This window comes from Musca autumnalis, unplaced genomic scaffold (genome assembly GCF_047663935.1).
Source record: "Musca autumnalis isolate F117 unplaced genomic scaffold, ASM4766393v1 scaffold_5, whole genome shotgun sequence".
Lineage (NCBI taxonomy): Eukaryota > Metazoa > Arthropoda > Insecta > Diptera > Muscidae > Musca > Musca autumnalis.
Window position 1 is genome coordinate 67,717,875 of NW_027412088.1, and position 23,154 is coordinate 67,741,028.

General features: G+C 35.3%; 1 protein-coding gene across 3 annotated transcripts; it reads right to left on the reverse strand.

Moving 5' to 3' along the window:
• Window positions 1–4,247: 4,247 nt before the first annotated feature.
• Window positions 4,248–22,790, reverse strand: LOC141406272 (UDP-glycosyltransferase UGT5-like). 3 transcript variants are annotated; one of them, XM_073991510.1, is made up of 5 exons: window positions 22,599–22,790; window positions 10,074–10,344; window positions 9,437–9,898; window positions 5,005–5,208; window positions 4,248–4,939 (listed from the first exon to the last, which is right to left on the reverse strand). In XM_073991510.1, the coding sequence occupies exons 1-5, from the start codon at window positions 22,599–22,601 to the stop codon at window positions 4,275–4,277; spliced, it is 1,605 nt and encodes a 534-aa protein (XP_073847611.1). In that variant the 5' UTR covers window positions 22,602–22,790; the 3' UTR covers window positions 4,248–4,274. The 3 variants fall into 3 exon arrangements, with proteins under 3 accessions (XP_073847611.1, XP_073847612.1, XP_073847613.1); XM_073991511.1 differs by having other exon boundaries at window positions 22,662–22,742; XM_073991512.1 differs by having other exon boundaries at window positions 9,500–9,898; window positions 22,599–22,731.
• Window positions 22,791–23,154: the final 364 nt, after the last annotated feature.

Sequence of the window (23,154 nt, forward strand, 5' to 3'; positions counted from 1 at the left end):
TGTACTTACATATGTGTACTCAATGGTACTAAATTTGAATTTGGTTAGCGGATAGAGGAATGAGGTAGTTTTAGAAATTCGTACTTATGTGAATGAAAAGTACTAAATGGTACTAAATTTAATACAATTTGGTTTTGGGCGAACGGATAGAGGCTTAATACTGAAATTTGGAATTCAGATTACTGTTGGAATGTAGGGTGGACGGTAGTTATTGAGGTAGTTTTGGAAACTTGTTCTTATGTGTACAAAAAGTACCCCATTGTCGTATAATAGTCCTTAAGTTATTACGACTTTGATTTGGGTGAACGGATAGAGGTGGAAATATAAAATGTATAATTAAGGTTACTGTTGGATTGTAGGATTGAGAATGTTTAGGAAATTCGTACATAGGGGTACGAAAAGTACCAAATAATACTAAATTAGGTACAATTTAGATATGGGTGAAGGGACAGAGTAGGTGTCCTGAAATTTGGAATTAACATTACTGTTGGAGCATAGGATTGAGGAGATTTTGAAATTAGTACTTATGGGTATGAAAAGTCCTAAATTTGCCACTATTTGGATTTGAGCGAACGGATAGAGCTGGAAACCTGAAATTTTGAATTAAGATTACTGTTGAAGTGTATGATTGAGATATGGTGGTTCTGGAGATTCGTACGTATGTGTACGAAAAGTACTTAATTTGGTACAATTTGGATATGGGTGAACGGATAGAGGTGGAATACTGAAATTCGGAATTACTGTTGGAGATAGTTATTGAACTTCGTACTTTCGTACGAAAATATTAATGGTGCTATGAATATAGGAATTCGGCAATTTGGTATTATCCGCGCTGTTGGTGCGTAGGGTTGAGATATGGATGTGGATATTACTAAGTGGCACAGAATTTGGTACAAATTGTTATTGTAAATTGCCGAAATTGTGAAATTTGGAGTTTAGAGTGGAGATAAAGAGGAAGTTTTGGAAGTTCGTACTTATGTTTGTAAAAATACTAAATGACGGTTGGGATATAGTTTTAGATATAGGGATGTAAGTTTTGCAACTTATACTTGTAATAAGTACTTAATTTGGTACGGTTTTTGTGTTGCATGAAGAGATATAGCTGAAATTTCGAATTTTTGTATGATGGTCGATGTTGGTGTTTAGATAAGAATTTTTGGAAATACGGCTGAGAGCTGATTTTTTGAGGTGGTGTTGGAAATACGAAAGGTACAAAATAGTATTAAATTTGGCGTTGGGTGTAGCAATGAAGCTGGAATTATATAATTAGTATGAAAACTACTAAAGTGCAATAAATGTGGTATTGGTCTAAGGCATAGCCGACCAAGAAGAGCGGGCGCTTAAATTGTTTATGTGTAGGTAAAATTACACTGACAGAACAGGGTGATGATTTTCATATTGAGTGTGAAATGAAAAAAATATATTGTTGGCGTTTTCGCTTTAAAATTAAATTAAAAATAATATAAATAACTTCATAATTTGAAGAGTATTTTTCTTCATATGTTATTTTTTTTGAGAAAAAAAAAAACAAATTGTATATAAAAATGATATTTAAGACTTTCTAAGCATAAAAAAACATTTTTCTATGAATTTCTCTATTGACTCGGTGCGGCGGACTATTGTGGACCGAGATAAAGGCACTTCTTTGAAAATGTCTTCCATTTTTCTACCAGTATCTCCAAAAAAGGTAATACTGACATAAAAAATTCTTTAAGAACCCCCCACCTTCAAAAGGTCTACATTTCTTGGCCAATTCCAAAGCAATCTTATATGAGGCCTTGATTGTGGCATTATCATAATTGCCTTTGTCTTTTATAATATTAAGACTCCTATTATTATTTGTTAAATTATCTTTAAGCTGTCATATTATTTTTTTCGCTCATTTCCCGTCATTAAATCATATTTTGTATGCGTATTATAATGACGCCTAAGGTAAGATGGATATACATTTTTATACCCTCAGAATTTATGCTAACGAGGGTATATACACTTTCATACGGGCAAAATGTGCCTCATCGAAATAATGGTTTTAGACCCCAAGTATGTTTGGACGAAATGTGTTTCAGACAATTTGGAGTCGATTGAGCAATGTCCGTCCGTCTGTCTGTCTGGCTGGAGCGCACGATAACTCTCGAAGGGATGAACCGATTCGGTTCAAATTTTGGCTTTCGTAATATTTTGCCCAAACTTAGTTTAAGTTCGAAGATGGATTATAGCGGTTCACTCCTTCCGGTACCTCCAACACAAAAGTTCGAAAATGTTAGGAAAATTTGTGCGTACGATAATTCTTGAAGGGAGTAACCGATTTGGTCCATACTTCACACATCGTGAAATGTGTACCAGACTTAGATAAGGTTTCAATATGTACTAAATTGGTCCACTCCTTCGGGTACCTCCCACACAAAATTTCGGAAAAGGTCAGTTTAGGGCCATCTATCGAATAGCTTTGATTTTTGTTTTAGCAACTTGTATTTACTGCCCCCCATACGACGGCACAAGTTTCATTAGCGGCAAGTCCATACTTCCTGAGAAAATAGCATGAAAGTTGCAAAAAAACCCCTATGACACCGTGTGAGGTGGTTGGAGCGCAAGATAACTCTAGAACGGATCTGCCGGTTCGGTCCAAAATTTGGCCTTAGTAATATTTTGTCCAAACATAGTTTAAGTTCGAAGATAAGCCATATCGGTCCACTCCTTCAGGAACCTCCCCCACAAAAGTTCAAAAATGTTCGGAAAAATTGTTCGTACGGTAACTCTTGAAGGGAGTAACCGATTTGGTCCGTACTTTGCCCATCGTAAAGTGTGCACCAGACTTAGATAATGTTTCAAAATGGACTCAATCGGTCCACTCCTTCGGGTACCTCCCACACAAAATTTCGGAAAAGTTCAGTTTAGGGCCATCTCTCGAATAGCTTCGATTTTTGTTGAAGCAACTTGCATTCGACGCCTCAATTACGATCGTAAATGTTTTTTTCAGGGGCAAGTCCATACTTCTTGAGCAAACAGCCCGAAGGGTGTAAAAACCCCCTATGGCATCATAATGGTCAATGTCGATCCATTCATTTTAGTATCTTCTCCGTAAAACTTTTGATCTTTAATCCTAATAAGCATTTTTGTCGGTTCAAACGCCTAAAATTTTTAAAACCCCTTAAATACATACGTTTTTTGGGAAAAAATTGTTTCAATATACACAGGCTGAGGGTATATATCTCTCGGCAAAGCCGACTGATACTTTTTTACTTGTTTATTGTTGCATTACAGACGAGGCATCCTGCGTCATTAAAAATATTAATACAACTGCAAAATATTTTCAGTGTACCCAAAAAAAAAAAAAAAAAAACAAATAAAGCGGCATCAACCTGCTTGCATGACTTTTAGTACAAGACTGAAGTAAAAAAAATCAAAACATTTGCTCTCTTAGTTAGCGTTCGGGTCGCGTGTGTGTGATTTACGAAAAACTTCGTAACCTTAACAATATTAACGAACGGGTTTGGTCTAAGGGATATAAGTGGAATGCTGATTTATTATTTATTTTTCAGTTTCACTGTTAGAGGTGGTCGTACAATAACTGTACTGAAGTATTAAATAATACTAAACACTGATGCACTGGTATTGAGTGAGTCGACAAATAAAATTTGTTAACGTGTTACAAGAATAGCGAATAAAAAGGCCAAAAATAAAATGTCTCAACAAATTAACTATTATATAGGGTAACATCTTTTGAATATGGGGTAACATCTTTGATATCACAAATTCCAAAATTCGGTTGAAAAGGTAGATAAAATCTTCAAAATACCCGTACCGTTCTAATAAAATATGGACAGGAAATAAAAATGTGGGTTTGCTAGTAAATAAATAAATTAATGAATAAATACCGTTTCTGACAATCCGAGATGAGGTGCTATGTAGTACATTTGCCAAATTTAGTCCGATTTAGTCCATATTCAAATCTGATCGATGCTTGGAAGTAAAATTACCATAAGCAAAGTTGTCAGTCAGACAAACGGACGGACATAGCTAAATCAACTGCAAATATTCTGAAACGGATTTCGTCCAAACATACTTGGGATCTAAAAGCATTATTTCGATTAGGGACAATTAAAGTGTAAATGCATGCCCTCTTTAGCCTAAAGTTTGACGATATTAAAGTGCATCTTGATTCATATTCATATTAGACCAATGATATAGTAGCTACTTTTTCTAGCCGAGTCCGAATAGAGTGTCTAAAGATATCACTTGCAGAGAAGTTTTACAAGCCATTTGTTTTGTATTTATTAATTTACTTTAATTTTCTTATTTTTACCAACTCCACACAATAGCCTCTTCAAACCATAAAATAAAATTAAAATAATAAATAATATTATTACAACAACAAATGCTATAACATCTAACAAATAAAATCGATACCATTTCAAATCTAAACCAGCTGAACGTAATTGTGTTGCACCACGATGTCGTATGACATATTCAATCCAATAGGCAGCAGTTTCTCGGGCACCCTTAGGACGATCACGAAATATATTTGAATAACGTTGAATATTTTTACGATATTTGGGATCATAGATTAACTTCTCCAAAGAGTCACGCAACAGCTGTGGGGTAATGGTGAGAAAATCTAAAGTAATGGCATAACCATTTCGTTCAGATTTTCTTAAATTTAATTGCTGATCACAATAGAATGGTATACCCAACATGGGTACGCCGTGGTGGACACCTTCCTGGGTGCCAAAGAGACCACCGTGTGTTATGAACACCTTAGTGTGGGGATGGGCCAAAATATCCGATTGTGGTAACCATTTTTTAATGAGAATATTTTCCGGTAAATTGGGTATACTTTCATTTTCAAATTTCCATATGACACGTTGTTTCATCGCAGCGAATACATTCAAAAATATGTGCAACTTATCGTCAGGCATGTCTTTTGATAGGACGTTACTTCCTGAAAATTTTGAAATGTTAAATGAATGTCTGTGTTGACTGTTGTCTGTTTGAGTTGGGATTTACCCAGACTAAAGAAAATAACTCCATTCTCAGCATCATCCATAAATCCTTGAATATCCTTTGGCAGCTTTTTGGGTGGATAAATATGCATACCGCCCACAAATACTATGCCAGGAACCAAAGGCCGGGCAGAGATGAGTGGGGTATGGCTGTTCAGCAACATTACCGATATGTTTTTCTCCATTTCAGATACGGTAGGTATTGTTACTGTAATGAGGGAAAATGTTTGGGATGAATTTTTAATTTAAAATTATTTAATGTAATATTTTTAATTTAATTAAAATGTAATTTGATTTTAATAAATTAGAATTATTTTAATAAATTTATTGTTATAAAAATTAATTTTGTTTGTTTGTTGTGCAATAGTATGAGTGTTATCCAAGCCTGACCGATAGGCTCGTTGATCTATATCTTTCTAAACATCATGAACATATCTCCTGACGTGTCGGGTTGGGAGAGGCCGATAACACGGAAGCAGTTACAACATCGAAAACATCGTATTGTGCTGATCAACAGTTTAATCTTCGCCTCCTCATGAAGATGAGCGAGGAGGTACCCTCTAGCAGTTCTCAGGGTAGCATTCAGGAGGTTTGAATATTCTGCCACTGCGTAGCGCTAACTTTTGCTTAACCCAGACCTACTTATTTCTTTATAATATCATCATTCAATCATTTGCGCTGTCTGGAGTGTGTGTAAAGGAAAAAAGGCAGAGGTTAAACATTTTCGGAGATATCACCTTGAAGAACTTTATGTTTCACTCATCAGTTCTTCGACTTCATATTTTATGGCATCGGATGGGTTTGAGTGATTAGGAGCCACAATGACTGTTCGATCCCCCGACCTGTTCTGGTTTAGTCCTCGACTGATATGTGTGGATATGGAGTGTCCCAATTCCATTCTGATGTTGGACAACTGGTAAACAGCGTCTCATCATAGTCCAGCCACATTTTCCGCTTATGCTCGCTTATTCGCTCATTGACTTCACGAGTGAGTTCCCCACATTTTTCGGTCTTCTGGGTTTGTACAATGAACCTCATCACGCTTTTTTGCCAATACCGTCGACTAGTCGGGCTGTACGATAAGCCTCTGCTGACATCCTTGCATGGCATCAGCATCCAGCAAACTTTTCAGGCTTCTAATACAATATGGCTAATGTGGCTAAGGATAAATTAAGGCCACTTGTCGAATACTTACCACTAGATTCGTCCAGTTGCTTAAGCATTACCAATGAGATTCCGTATGGGTTCAACGTTTTGGATGATTTCGCGATACAGGTAATAACTGCAATATCGCTCATTGTCAGTTGTGGTAATAGCTCCTCGGTTAAGAGAACTCATATCTGGCGTAGCACACTTCCCTTCACCCTATCCCTCTCGGGGTGCTCTATAAACTGCCGGTTAAAATAACACGTGCATTTGTCACTGTCAAGACCTTAAAAGTAACAATTGATGGATGATATTTTTTCCGGCATTCGAAAGTGATTTCACCGTTCCCGACAATTTGCTCAATCCTGTAATTGATTCAGGTGGTGTTGATACTTTTTCTGCTAATGCTGCCTTATTAGTCTGTTGACTTCAGGAGTAAGTTCCCTAACTCCTGGATCTTTAGGGTTGTCCGACGAAGCTCCTCATGCTCATTTGCTAATACTGTTGCATCTGCTAGGAAATTTGGTTTGTTGCTGTGTTGATGTCCCGGAAAATTCTTTCAGCTACCCGAGAATCTGAGGTACTGGGAAGATCTCTAGAGCGATGATTCGTAAATTTACGGCGACCAGAAGTTATTAAGTCGGGTATTCTGTTAACGGAGACGAAAATACGAAAGTTGTCTGAGCCAAGCAAAATGACGGGCTACCAAGACACATCATTTTTTAGAGGGGTGCCAAAATAGCGATGCCTGGTTAGCGTTGGCCTTCTTCGTTCGCCATGCAAAACGTTAAACTAGCAATTTGCTCACTCAGCGCTGTGCTCCTCTGGTTATCGCCTAGGACGGAACTAAAGTCAATCATAAGCGAGATAGGTTTGTATTGGACAGGTGGTATTTACGAAATCCAATCACCTGTTTGAGGTAGCCACTTTTTCGTTATGTTGACTTCTTGTGGGTCTTTAAGGTTGGTACGACGAAGCTTATCAAGCTGACCTTCTAATCCGTCGTCTCTGATAAGAAATTGGGGTATTCCACCAGCAGGTATGTAGAAAGCTGTTGTGATGATCTCCCGTAATGTTCTCTCCCAACATTATTCGAAATCGTTCAGAAACTTTTACGAAGATTCGGAAGGTACATTCGACATTATTCCGAAATCTTTCGGAAATCTGTATGAAAGTTCGGAAGAAAAATCTCCCTTCCGAATTTCCCAGGGATTTTCTTCTGATTCCATTCCGACATCGATCCGATTTCGCTCTGAAATTTCGTTCCGAAATTATGTCAACCACTTCGTTAGGATATCTTTACAATTCCGGATCCGACATCGAACGTTGCGTCCGAAGTTCGTACCAATTTCGTTACGATGTCGGTACGATTGGTTTGTTGGGTTGATATAGGCAACCACTACAAATGACTTTGATTGTGGGTACCCAGCAAACTAATCGTACCGACATCGTAACGAAATTAGGATTTGAATCCGTAACGATATCTTAACGAAAGTTGTATGAAGTGGTTGACATAATTTCGGAACGAAATGTTGGAGCGAAATCGCATAGATTTCGGAACGAACTCTGAAGAAAATCCTTGGGAAATTCAGAAGGGAAATTTATTTCCGACATTCGCTCCGAAATCGGTACAAAATTTGAACTATTTCGCCTCCGAGAAATCGTTTAGAAATCGGAACGAAATATGGACGAGTTTGCTTCCGAATTTGTTCAGGCGTGTCGGGCATCCGACATTTCGTTTGCTGGGCATCCGATTTCTACACGATTTTTTGTAGGGGAACTCGTTCAGATTTTGTTCCGATTTTTTTGTAGGGGAACTCGTTCAGATTTTGTTCCGAATTCGGAGCGTATGTCGAAAGTAAATTTTCTTCGAATGTACCAATGTTTGTCTTCCGATTTCGGAGCGAAAAGTCGGAAACACATTTCTCTTCGCACAACAACCACCATCGTCACTGCCAGTATAACGTCACTTTGTGTGTGTACCCAGCAAACCAATCGTACCGACATCGTAACGAAATCGGAACAAAATTCGGACGATACGTCCGATATCTGATCCGAAATCGTAACGATATCTTAACGAAAGTTGTATAAAGTGATTGACATAATTTCGGAACGAAATGTTGGAGCGACATCGGATCGATTTCGGTCCGATTTCGTAACGAAATCTGAAGAAAATCCTTGGGAAATTCGGAAAGGAAATTTCTTTCCGACATTCATTCCGAAATCGAAACGAAATCGGTACAAAATCTGAACAATTTCCTCTCCGAAAAATCTTTTAGAAATCGGAACGAAATCTGAACGACTTTGCTTCCGAAATTTTTCAGACGTGACAGACATTTGGTTTGCTGGGTATCTAACTATTAACAACAAAGGGTTGGTTTCCTTTTAGTTTGTTGTCGAAAATCAAAGTGGATTATTATAAAATTCGCATATACATGAGTGCTTCTATCATATCAATGAGTGCACCCCGATTCATATTAGCTCAATGATATGGGACCTACTGTTTATCGCCGAGTCCGAACGGAGTGTCCTAAGACACCACTAGTAGAGAAGTTTTACATGACTGAAATACTCAGGAAATGTCGCCAACATTACTGAGGGGTATTTTGCCACCGTTGAAAATTGTGATGGGAATCTAACCCACGACCTTCTGCGTGCAAGGCGGTAGAGAAAAACATTTTCCGTCGATATTCATATGGCATTATTCCGAAAACGTTCAGAGATTTGTACGAAAGTACGGATTTCATACGACATTATTCCGAAATGGTTCTGAAATCTGTACCAAGATTCGGAAAAGAATTCTTTCCGAATTTCCCAAGCATTTTCTTCCGATTTCGTAAGAATTTATGTCAACCACTTCATACAACTTTCGTTAAGTTATTAAGATATCGTTACGATTTCGAATACGAAATCGGACGTAGCGTCCGAATTTCGTACCGATCTCGTTACGATGTCGAGAGGCTAAAATTCGTATGCGTTCTTCTTCGTCAACTCCTGAATGCTAGTGATTTTACTTTAATTGTGTTTGCTATGTCTATGCATGCTCGGCAGTAAATGCGCTATCTGATGCCGCCCTAGATCCATTACACTTGACCGATATTGACATGTGGAGGATGCGGATCTGGCTGCCGAAACAGTTCCATGGCCCGGGATTCTTTTCTATCTATATAATTTATAATACCGTTCAAATGCATTAGTCTTATATAACATATACCGAAATTAAGAAGCTATGAACATATCTTCCCATTTATTAGAGGTTTTTAATTTGTTAATAATTACCGTCAACTTACCATTCAAATGACCAAAATATTTCTGCACCATTTTATCCATTTGAGGAAAGTAATGGTATTCGCGAAGCAAATCTTCGGCTAAAGAATAATATGTATTCAGCAGACGTTCTGTGAACGACATATGATCATTGTAATCGGTAAAACCATGTGGAACATAAGACCAGGGCGACAGCAGGCCCATCATTTGACTCATATGATTTTCAAAACCCAATGTACCACTGGTAACCACAGGTATTTTGTAGATATTGGCCAATGCCAAAAATGGTTCCTGATAGAATTGTTCACAAAGCAATAAATCATATTGACCCACAGGATTCGGATTATTAATAAGTTCTTGAACTTTGGGCTGTTTTAAAGCATGTTCCGTGGTGGTATAACCAATTAGTTCGAGCATAAAATGATTCTCCAAAACACCGATGGTACTTAAATCGAAAACAGTGTCGGCTTTAAAATATGCTTTAACTGGAATACAAAAATAAATGAGAACGTTTATATAGGGGGTTATTCTGAACGAAAATTCCCCGTGAGTTTTGTATTTCCGCTGTTTCAACTTAAGGGACAAAGTGAAAAACTCACGGGGAATTTCCGTTCAGAATAACCCTAATAGTTTCTTTATAAAACACTAAAGGATTCTTACCATCACTCCAAAAATCATAAACCGGTTCTATAAGAATTTCAGTATAATTAGTACCCAAATTTAGGTGTTTCAAGGTAAATGCTGCCACCATTGTCACATGATGACCGCGATCAATTAGTTCCTTTATCAATGCTGAATGCATGCCATAATGACTTTTACCGGGAAATGCAAACACCGCCAATATATGTGAACCTTCGCTGCTCGCGGCATAAAAGCTAAGCATCATAAAGAGTGAGACACCCAGAAAGGCCAAAGTAAAATGTCTTGCTAGCTAAACAATTTTAGAATAATACAATAATGCGAGAATGATAAATATCGGTAGAAAATGAGAGATTAGGAACTTATGAATAACTTAATTGAATTCACCCGAGCGAAGTTTTTGAAGACCCACTGGACCACACCCACTGGACCCACACCATCACGGGCGCCTGGAGTTTCTGATTCTTGGGATTGTACTGAGCAAAAAAGTCAACTAGACCATATGTCTACGGTGAAAATCGAGCCCCCGGATTTTGACTTGAAGTTTTTTTTCAAGGATTTTTGCACATTTTGGCATATAACAACCAAACCACTGAGATTTTCGATCCAACATGCAGACAATAATTGTAGTCAAGACAATAATAAAGAACTCTCTAGTACATCGCAAAAGCATTGCAACTCTCCTTCAGGTAGTTATGGCCTCGAGAAAGTGCACATTTTTCGGAAAATATCGATAAACGACACTGTGCTACAAAATGGAACTCAAAGTCAGTGGGTGGAAAATTTCTTTTGGAGATGAAAGCCCATGGTGAGTGTACTGAGAACCCAAAAGGAAATTTTCACCATAGGTCAAGTTTCCGAGATATTGCGTGATTAATGGTTCAATTTTGGCCCCTTTATATCTCTCTAAAGCGTTATTGTAGCCTCATTTTGACATTACATGTTTTCAGTCAAATCGAATGGTGAATCTTTTTGTAGAATATTTCATCCCTCTAACTCAATTCCTTTCATGTCCTTTTCGTCCTTTATTTTTTGAACCGTAGTAAATGTACCACAAGGCGAGATTTTACAGCATCCAAATATTCTACAAAAATGTTGTTCAGAAGATTTTAGGTACGGTTCTCATTGATGACCAATCGATATTACCCCGTTTTCATGGTCCTTTTTGACATTTTAGCGGTTTTTGTTAAGAAAACTATGTTTTGTTTTTATGTATATTCGTTATTGGTCTGTGGTGCTTCTGAAATACTTACCATAAATAGCTCTTGTAATGACGAACACGTTAATAACAAATTTTATTGGAGGAAAGATCCGGTTGTCTAAATTTTTGAACCGGATATTCTGATATTAAAACCGATTTTGGAACCGGTTTTAAGTATCCGATTAACCGTATATGTATATCATTAGAAAGCTAATAAAATGGTCAATCAAATGACAGCAAGTAGCTGATTACAACTTTGTTGGTTACGGAGCTAGAACAAAAAAACCGCGTTCTTAAACCGATTTTGATGTAAAATATCACTGGGTTCTTTTTGGCGATGAAAGTCGATTAAGATAATGTTATAAATCTGGAAAGGCAGTTATGTCATAGGTCAAACTTCTGAGTTATGTTTTTTTTATCATGCACTTAAAGTTCATCAAGAATGAATTAATTTCGCCATAACTCATTTTTTCATTTTTCCATAGCGCAGAATTATAAAATGTTCTATTTCTTATTTTTCCTATAAAACTATAATGTTTTTTGTTTTGCTCAATATTTATTTTGAAAAGCTTCATAACCAACAAAGTTGTAATCAGCTACTTGCTGTCATTTGATTGACCATTTTATTAGCTTTCTAATGATATACATATACGGTTAATCGGATACTTAAAACCGGTTCCAAAATCGGTTTTAATATCAGAATATCCGGTTCAAAAATTTAGACAACCGGATCTTTCCTCCAATAAAATTTGTTATTAACGTGTTTGTCATTACAAGAGCTATTTATGGTAAGTATTTCAGAAGCACCACAGACCAATAACGAATATACATAAAAACAAAACATAGTTTTCTGAACAAAAACCGCTAAAATGTCAAAAAGGACCATGAAAACGGGGAAATATCGATTGGTCATCAATGAGAACCGTACCTAAAATATTCTGAACAACATTTTTGTAGAATATTTGGATGCTGTAAAATCTCGCCTTATGGTACTTTTACTACGGTTCAAAAAATAAAGGACGAAAAGGACATGAAAGGAATTGAGTTAGAGGGATGAAATATTCTACAAAAAGATTCACCATTCGATTTGACTGAAAACATGTAATGTCAAAATGAGGCTACAATAACGCTTTAGAGAGATATAAAGCTATTTGTTCACAAATTCAGGGGCCAAAATTAAACCATTAATCACGCAATATCTCGGAAACTTGACCTATGGTGAAAATTTCCTTTTGGGTTCTCAGTACACTCACCAAGGGCTTTCATCTCCAAAAGAAATTTTCCACCCACAGACTTTGAGTTCCATTTTGTAGCACAGTGTCGTTAATCGATATTTTCCGAGAAATGTGCACCTTCTCGAGGCCATAACTACCTGAAGGAGAGTTGCAATGCTTTTGCGATGTACTAGAGAGTTCTTTATTATTGTCTTGGCTACAATTATTGTATTCGTGTTGGATCGAAAATCTCAGTGGTTTGGTTGTTATATGCCAAAATATCCAAAAATCCTTGAAAAAAAACTTCAAGTCAAAATCCGGGGGCTCGATTTTCACCGTAGACATATGGTCTAGTTGACTTTTTTGCTCAGTACAATCCCAAAAATCAGAATCTCCAGGCGCCCGATAACACTTTTTTCCTTCCATACAAATCGCCCCGACCTAATCTCCAATCATTATTGACCGATGCAACCAATGTTGTGAGCGTGCGATTAAAGTTATGCAAGACTTAAGCTGAAAACACATTCAGCGTTTGGGTAAAGTGTCGTTTTGGCCGTTTTTACACTGTTCGCAATGATGCCGAAAAAATAAAATTCATTTGAAATATATGCCGGCAAACAGATCAACGCTGGACTTTGGTGTCGGCGTCGTCCTGTTTTTGTTATTTTTTTATTCCTCAACGCCCAACACAAAACTTTACTCAAACATTGGATGTGTTTTCAGCTTTATACAAATTCTGCCGCAAGAAGGACAACATCTCACAGAGATTCGCCCTCCAGAATATGAATATATAGAACTTTCTTGTGTGTTTGATGGTCCTATGTAATGCTACATATATGGATGCGGTTCTAAGGCTTGTGTTCCATAATATATCTGGTTACAGTGACATCAAAAAATTGTCCAAAATATAAATACAACTTTTAAAATAATTTTTGCTTGAAGTTTTTTTTATCGAATCATCAAAAAACTCATCAAAATATTGTACAGAAATATGAGGTTGTAAAAAAAGTCATCACCCTAATGTAGAATCTTCAATTGTAGAATGCTGCTTACTTTTGAACTGACAGTAATTATTAATGTAAACAATTTAAATTATTTAAAAATCTGTTAATTTATTTCTTATATTGATCTGGCACTATTATTTCAATTAACATTGGAATCATGTTTTAAAACATTGTAATCGAGATTACTGACAGTTTAAAATTTCTATTGAGCGGCTGTCATTTTAGGTCAGATAACTGAGAAATAACTTCTAATAATCGACAGCATTTCAAATTAGGTATGACGTTTTAAATGTCAATAGGTATAATATAGAGAAAATGAAAAAAATTGTGTGAACTGGGGCTCAATTCTTCTTCTATGAAAATTTGGAACGAAAACTTTTAGGCCCATACCTATATACATACGCCCGTATACCCAGGGCGTGTGTGGGAAAAAAGTAGATTACATGTATTCTTATGAGAACTACCGAAATACGTCGAGCGTATACTTTTTTTAAGTTTAAACAATTTAATTTTGACAGAACGTTATGGTTTGAATATATGTGTGTGTGTGTTTTGTATTTTAAAAACAAAAGCAAAAAAAACGACAAAACATGAAATACCCCTGCAAACATTTGGAAGATTGTTGGACGATTTTTTGGTCAGATTATTCTTCTGCGCATCTTTCCGACGATCTTTTAGCTAATTTTTATATAAAATTCACCCACGCGAGTGATTTGCCATTCGTAGACGATTCTCTAAAATTTTTGATCTTCTGCTATGCATTTCGGCGATCTTTCCGCGAATTTGTATTATGTTTCGCTTGTTGTTAGTGCAGGCGAATAATATATTATTCTTCCGAACCCCGATCACGCGATTGTTACTAAAATTTTTTATTTGGTTCCATATAATTCTCATATACATATTCTACATAATATTATGAGTATTGATAAACACATGTCCGAGTTTTGCCAAGTGAAATGAAGAAAGTGAATGGAAGCAGTATACAACCACTACAACATAAGGAATAATTAAAAATTATAACAAATCAGAAAAGAAAGCAAAAAGGGTAAAAATCAAAGACAACGAATGAAAGAAACAAAAAACAAAGAAGAATGAAAAATAAATTTCCTTTAATTTTTTCATTATATTTTCTTCTTCTTAAGATCTTCCATATGATTCGTCAGCGAATCTTGGTCTCGATTCGCATTGCATAATCACTAGACATCGGATTTTGCATATTTGCATATTTTTTAATAATAAAGATACGAAGATTCTTATTGGACCAAAATTCGTTTCAAAGAAATCTAAATTCAATGGGTCATATTTGGTATTTATTTTGCATGTTTGCATATTTTGCATATGCAAAAAATATGCAAACAGTTTTTGGCCGAAAATCGCCATAAAAGTCGTAAAATTAACAATTAAAGTTGGAAAAAATCGTCAGACCAACTTCAAAGTGTCCTATATTAAGATTGTTGGCCGTTTAACGTCACTTTTTAGCAGAATATTATGCTATTGCGACCCCTTACAACAGTGTGGATTTAAAAATATGGTTATATGTATATTGTAATACCATTTTTTTTATTATTAACCTATTAAAAAATATAAAATTTGTTAAAATGTCAAATATTTTATGTAAAATTCAATATTTTCTTTGTCTTAATTTCTTGCATTAGTCTGGTTTTAACTCAAAGGGAAAACATCGATGTCGGATTTTTATGCTGCACTCTCCAAAAGTGTTTAGTTTGGTTAGATTTTAAGATTGTTAAAGTTTGAGCACCATTTGAATATGTTAACACATGCCACAGGGGCCTCGTAATTATGAAAATCTCGATTTTTTGGCTATTTGACGACTTCAGCGAACCATATCTATGAAACGGTTAAAGCTATTTGCCCGTGTTTTGCATTTAATTAAATGTCATACTATTCTTAATATTTCTTGCCGAAAAACAAAATACGTAAGTAGTTCTGAATTCAAGATAATAAAGCTAATATCCTGAAAACGCCTTAGGTTGAAATGGAGTCTATTGTGAAAAAAACCCTTATTACAGTGTTTTATTTAACTTGTTTTGGTGTCTGTTTAGTTCAAATCTAGTAACTTATTTTCCACACAGTTGTAGTTGACCAATAGAACTAAAACTTTGCACACTTTTCAGACTTGGATGACAATACATGAATATGAAAACAAAACCAATATGGATCCATTTTTTCTTAGAGCCCCCATATAGCGGTACCATCCGATTTAAATTATTTTAAGGATTCTGTTTTAATTTTTAGGCCGAATTGGCTATAACTTGGCATTTGGGGTTCCGAAAAGAACAGAAACTTCCTCACCAAAAATGTTGGACTCAGGTCAAGGTTTTGGTATAGCCCCTATATAACGGTACAACACGATTTCAGGTATTTTAAAGTTTTTATCTACATTTTCGGCTTAAATTGGCCATAATTTTGTTATGAGGTTCTCAGTGGTCAAAAAAATTAAATGCTGAAAAGTTAAAAATAAAAATAGTTAAAAAAATAAGTTACAGTGTTTTATTTATAAATGCACTTAAAACTAGAAAATAATTTTTAATGATGAAATCTCACAAATAAAACGCTTGCATTTGAATTAAAAATTGTGGCAATATTAAACGGCAAGCGTTTTATTTTAGAGAATTATTTTCTAGTTTTAAGTGCTTTTATAAATAAAACATTGTAACTTAATTTTTTATTATTTTTTATTTCTTCCCATATTATCAATTTTTGGGAATGAAAACAAATGTCTTTTACATTTTGTTCATATTTAAATTTATTTAAGGGACTGACATAATGTGATTTTGGAGCTATCTGGGTAAAGATGACTACTAGATGATGAACTCGACTCCTTGCTCTGCTATGTTGTTCACAACTTTCAAGTTGTTTACCATCCTTTACCCTTCCTGGTAATTGATGTTCTGTGGTCAAGTTGCAGGATCTTTTTCAAGAAATTCGGAGTTAATGCTTAATCTCTTGAACAACAAGTAAGTATCCCCTGTAATTACGTCTGGTAGACTTTTTCTGGGAATTTCGGTAGTTGTTCTTTTGTTAGTTTGGTTTTTTCAATTTTCTTCTGCTTGCTTTGTTAAGATATTTGTAGCATTTGACTCTTTACGGTGGTTTGAACTATAAGATCAAACAATGCCAGGCCAACAAGTTCAGGACTAAGATACCACAGATGATTTATCATGTTGTTATTTCTTTTATCTGACATTTGTTTCGTATTTCAATAAATCTTCTATGCGGTTTAGGTCTTAATTTGGACCTTATAAAAATTTTTCTGAATTTCGTTTTCACTATTTTTTGTATTAAACTCAATCTATTGTCTATAATCATTTTCAACCTCTTGATTATGTTTACCCAATACATCCTATATTATATGTATATAAACATTATCTTGTTCATTATACGTTTTGTAAAATCAATAACCCACACTCTCATTTATAACACTCAGTTGTTGTCGTTTATTACAAAATAAATAAACAAAATAAAAAAACGTTCTGAGCGCATTGAACCAGGCTCGAAAGATGAAAACACAAAAATGCTTCTACGACCTCTTGTTCTTGGGAAGTCAGCTGGGAAGTAGTTTTGAAACATTCTCGCCTACATCGAACTTGGATTTTTCAATCGCAAACTATTCTTATAGAAATCGAGTGAATATGTTTGGTTGATGTCCGGATGTGCTGCCAAACTTGCAGTCAAAAATCCCTCTCAACAATACTTCTAATAAGTCTGTACGCAGGTACAAAAGTTCTCGAAATTACATCTGCTGAAGCTGGTAAGACCCCATTATTCTAGGAATTCGTATTGTTTCTCCCCTGAGCTACTGTCACTTTCAGGAACGCCCAGGAGTTCTTTGCCCCCATACCAGATGATAATAGAACAGCAACCCGTTACAATATCGTATACCCTACACCACACTGTCGTAAGAGGTATCAATAACATAATAATCTGTTAAAAAAATCGATAGGACTCTGAAAAGTTTTTTTGATGATTTTTTCCAACTTTAATTGTAAATTTTACGACTTTTATGGCGATATTCGCCCAAAAACTTTTTGCATATTTTTTGCATATTCTGCATATTTTTTTTGCATATTTTTTGGCATATTTTTTGCATATTTTTGATATGACCCCTAATATCGAAAAATTGCCCCTTAAACGCCTAGATCCAAAATTTGAGTCCAATCGGATAAGAAATAAAAAACATGCAAAAATCCGATGTCTAATAATCACTTACTTTAGGTTGGTGATACGCGGAAGATTTTTAGGCGATATCGCCTGCGACAAATTAATCGGCCAGGAGAATCTCGAATTATTCTTAGGCGATAGAAAATGTTTGCAGGGACAATTCATTGCAAAGGAAAATTATTTGTTTTACGAATGAAAATATTTAAGTAAGTTTCGGTCGCGGATTTTGTGTTTTAAATGTGATTTTGGACTCAACGTATTTGGGTAATACGGACGCTCAGAGAGCGTTGTTGTGGTAGGTTGGTGAATAATTTTTTTACTTCACGCTGAGAGTTAGGTGTAGCTGTTATAAAGGAAATAAATGTCAAATGAAAAATTTTACAAAGAAAATATTTTTCATTTCAAATTTTCATAGAACAAGAATACAGGCCCTGTATTCCATCAAATCATGGTTTTCACGTATTAATGTCGCATATACCTACATACGTTGATAAGTAGACGGGATTTGAAATTGAAAACGTTTATAACGAAAACAATGTAATACGAGATCTGTAGTGCGATTCTCTAACTCATTTTTATACCCTCAGCATTTATGCTAACGAGGGTATATACACTTTCATACGGGCAAAATGTGCATCATCGAAATAATGGTTTTAGACCCCAAGTATGTTTGGACGAAATGTGTTACAGACAATTTGGAGTCGATTGAGCAATGTCCGTCCGTCTGTCTGTCTGGCTGGAGCGCACGATAACGGATGAACCGATTCGGTTCAAATTTTGGCTTTCGTAATATTTTGCCCGGTCGATCGGTCCACTCCTTCCGGTACCTCCCCCACAAAAGTTCGAATATGTTCGGAAAATTTGTGCGCTCGATAACTCTTGAAGGGAGTAACCGATTTTGTCCATACTTTGCACATCGTGAAATTCCTACCAGACTTAGATGAGGTTCCAATAGGGACTCAATCGGTTCACTACTTCGGGTACCTCCACACAAAATTTCGGAAAAGTTCAGTTTAGGGACTGCTCTCGAATCGCTTTGATTTTTGTTGTGCCAACTTGTATTCACTGCCCCCTATACGACGGTACAAGTTTCATCAGGGGCAAGTCCATACTACTTGAGAAAATAACCTGAAAGTTGTAGAAAATGCCTATGACCCCGTGTGTAGTGGTTGGAGCGCAAGATAACTCTCGAACGGATCTGCCGATTCGGTCCAAAATGTGGCCTTCATAATATTTTGTGCCAACTCAGTTTAAGTTCGAAGATAAGCCATATCGGTCCACTCCTTCAGTTACCTCTCCCACAAAAGTTCGCACGATAACTCTTCATGGGAGCGACCAATTTGGTCCATACTTTACACATCCTAATATATCTACCAGATTTAGATCAGGTTCGAATATGGACTATATTTGTCCATTCCTTCGGGTACCTGGCACACAAAATTTTGCATAGATTCACTTTAAGATCTGCTCTCGAATCACTTTGATTTTTGTTGAAGCAACTTGCATTTGCTGCCTCAATTACGACAGTAAAAGTTTTTTCAGGGGCAAGTCCATACTTCTTGAGAAAACAGCCCGAAAGTTATAAAAAACCCCTATGGCACCACATATAGCGGCTACAGCGCTCGAACCGAGTACTGCGTTCGCCCACACTTTGGACATCGTAATATTTCTTCGAATATTAGATGAAAATCGAAAGCTTATAGGTCCTCTCCTTCCGGTACCTCCCCCAAAAAGTTTGAAAATGTTACGCGCTATATCTCATAGACGAATCCACACAGGCTGAGGGAATATTTCTGTCGGCAAAGCCGACTGATACTTTTTTACTTGTTAAGATAGAACTTTATAATTTGGAACTGCATTTTTTATTGCTCCTAAGATGTTTGGTATTGAAAATGGCCTATATCGGCCCCCGTTTTGAAATAGCCCGCATAGAACAGTAGCCTCAATATCTCACAGAGATGACTTAAATTTGGTACATATGGTACCCCATAGAACGGTTTCTCCCAATTTTCGGTATTTTTAAGGTTTAACATCAAATATTTCAAATTTGGTATTAAGTCTTCGTTAGGGGTGTAAAACTATCCACCAGAAATTTGTCGGCGTACCTCCCGATGTTAATTATTTGAAAGGTAGTGGCCTCAATATCCTTCGAAAATGCCTAAAATTTGGTAGTTTTTCTTCGTTGGGGGTATAAAACTTTTCATCTGAAATTTATCGGTATAGGTCTATTTTTTCATATAGCACCCATAGAATCGAAGGTTTTAGCCTCAATATCTCACCGAAATGGCTGAAATTTAGTATTTAGTCTTCGTTGGGGTATAAAACTTTCGAACAGATTTTTTTTCCGTATAGGTTCACGTATTCGTATAGTCCCCATAGAACGGTACCTTTCGATTTTCAGTATTTTACAGGTTGTTGCCTAAATATTCCACCGAACTGGCTGACATTTGGTATTTAGTCATCGTTGACGGTATAAAACTTTTCACTTGAAATTTGTCGGTATAGATTCACGTCTTCGTATAGTCCCCATAGAAGGGTACCTCCCGATTTTCGGTATTTTTAAGGTTTTACCCTCAATATCTCACCGAAATGGCTCAAATTTGGTACATTGTCTTCGTTGGGGGGTATACAACTTTTCACCCGAAATTTGTCGGTATAAGTCCACGTTTTCAAATAGCCTACATAGAACGATACCTCCCGATTTTCGGCATTTTGAAGGCTTTGGCCTCAATATCCCAACGAAATGGCTGAAATTTGGTATTAGTCTTCGTTGGGGTTATAAAACTTTCCACTAGAAATTTGTTGGTATAGGTTTTATGTAGCCCACTTAGAACGGCACTCTGGGACAGGGGTACACCCAATTTTTTTTTTAATTGGAATTTTGTGTTCACAGAAGATAGAAAACCTATTCGCAAAAAACTATCCATATACATATGTGCAGATTTTAGTCGTTTATAGTTGTTTATGTAGTAGTTTATGTATTTCGAGGGGTTTTTGTAAAATTTTCGAACCGAGATTGCTGTAATTTGGTATTGTGTTTAGTTAGAGGATAGAAAAAACAACGATGAGCTCTTTTAAAGAGTGCTGCTACATTTTCCTTCTGAAGTGGATGTAACTTGGTATTTTGGAATGCCAATGGGTTGAAACCCTCCACAAGAAAATTATCAGTATAAAGTGGTTATCATAAGTTAAGATATTATTTTCCTCCAAGGAATTATACATAACGTGGAGAAAGAGCTTAGTAATTACCATGGCACAATTAGCAAGGTAGTGGTATCACACCAGCTGTTCGAATATGAAAAGTCAAATCCCTTTATAAAAAAATTATTTTTGTTGTAATTTCTCCAACAACATCAAAGACATAAATACAACTAAGACCTGACAAAATGCATGCAACAAAAAAATGTTTACGAAACTTTGTATAGAAACATTACCCTTAACAGGTTGCAGTTAATTCAAAATCGCAACCAAGGAGGAACATTTCATGTAATGGTATCAGAAACGAAATTTATGAATTCAAGGATCTATTCAAGAATAATTCTATGTCAATTGGATCGGTAAATTCGGTTAAATACGTAAAAATGTATAAAAGAAAAAAATGTTATATCACCATATCGTGATATAACATTATGTTAAATTCAAAAGCCATTCACTGAAGAATGATAGCAAAAAAAATGTCTTATCTTGTTGTATTTATGTCTTTGACAACATAAAGAACATTTTGACATAACATATTCGAAATTTTACGATAGCACTACCTGGGTAATTGTGCCATGGTAGTTACTAATAGTACATATTTACATCAATATAAATATTGTATTTAGTGGAGTAGAAGTTTTAGGGAACAATATTTAACTATCACAGAAAGATGCCTGAAAGTGTCCGTTTTCAGCACATATATATATATATATATATATATATATATATATATATATATATATGTATATATACATACATGAGTTTTGTGAAAACCCAAGGCTTACTGATTTTTCAACTATATATTTCTAATTTTTGAAAAAGAGATTACATTTTTTGAAAAAAAAGAATTATTAATTTTTTTTTTATTTTTTTTGTATTTTCCTAGTTTTTGTTGTTGTTTTTTGTTGGAGGAAAACTTATTTATTTTTTTTTGTTGTATTTTACTAGTTTTTTTTTGTTGGGGTTTGACCATTTGTTATATATAGGAAGAAAAAACACTCATAATTTGTTAAAAAAATAATAATAAAAAAACTCAAAAGTTTAACCCCGTGTTTTTAACTTATTTTTGTTCGTTCGTCCATATTCGTAATAATTTAGGCATCCATAGCTCAGCCCACTGAAGACATACATACCTAATTTTTTCGTATACCCGTTCCATATATCGCTAAATATTCCTCATTTAAATTAGCGCTCTACATTTGCGCTCGATCAACAAAATTTGACAATTCTTATGAGAAGAATTTTTTGCAAAAACAGGGGGTAATTCTAACCTTGTATTCTTCTGCAACTACTAGGCCGAATATGACCTTTATGATTCATGGAGAAGCTGATTGTGTTATCTCTCTAATTATAAAAATATTACTGAATTTTTACCAGGAAAAAACGATTTTGAACCACTGTGTTAAAATTCACGTTGAACCACTGCGACGTTTTCTTGATTTGTATAAAACATTTTAATATATTGCAACCTTTTATGGAAACCGAACCCACGTGATAACTCTGAATTAGAATTCTTGATGTGCTGAAAATTTTTAGAGACCTCGAAGTTTATAACGTGGTTTGGTAATCAATTATGTTAAACCCTTGAGAGTGGCCGAGTAGTGTTATTATCCATACCATTCTTTATTGATTCAGTTTTTTATTAAAATTCTAATTTCTTTAATATTTTGTTAATTTCAACTGTAAACTATTATCATTTTGGAAATTCACGTTTATATTTTTATCGTAATTTCTCTCATTTAATTACCATTATAATAAAGGATTTAAACTTTGTAACCCCTTTAATTTTTTAAGCACTATACTTAATAACCTTCAGAATATTTCCGTGTTGAATGTCAGTTACATTAGGCACCGTATGAATTACTACTTACAGGTGATGGATGGATGCATCGTTATTGTTGGATTGTATTCAGCTTTTGCCGATTTTCTAGGTCTGTCTAAGAATTGCGATAAGCGAGAGGAGAAAACAACAATAGCAAAACTCATATTTAATAAAAATTACAAATCGCCGCAAAGCTGCAAATTGATGCAATTGACTTTCTTCATCTGACATTTTTGCACACGCAAATATAATTCAAATTGAGTTTTTATTTTGTACAGCCTTGTAAAAAAATCACATTTCTCACACGCTTGGTTCGTAATAAAACTAATTGGTTTTAAATGTAGTTTTAATATGTTTCAAAGCTTTCGTTTTATTACTTTTTTGTAGGATTTTCAATACATTTTTTATATAGCTTTCATTTAAATGATAATAATTTCAAAATTGGACCCATTAAAAATTCCTGTTTTTCCTAAGATCTAAT

Coding starts and splice junctions, on each gene's coding strand:
- LOC141406272 (XM_073991510.1), bottom strand. Junction 9,899..10,073: donor TTATGATTTTTGGAGTGATG/GTAAGAATCCTT, acceptor TTTGTATTCCAG/TTAAAGCATATTTTAAAGCC. Junction 5,209..9,436: donor ATATTTTGGTCATTTGAATG/GTAAGTTGACGG, acceptor CCCTCATTACAG/TAACAATACCTACCGTATCT.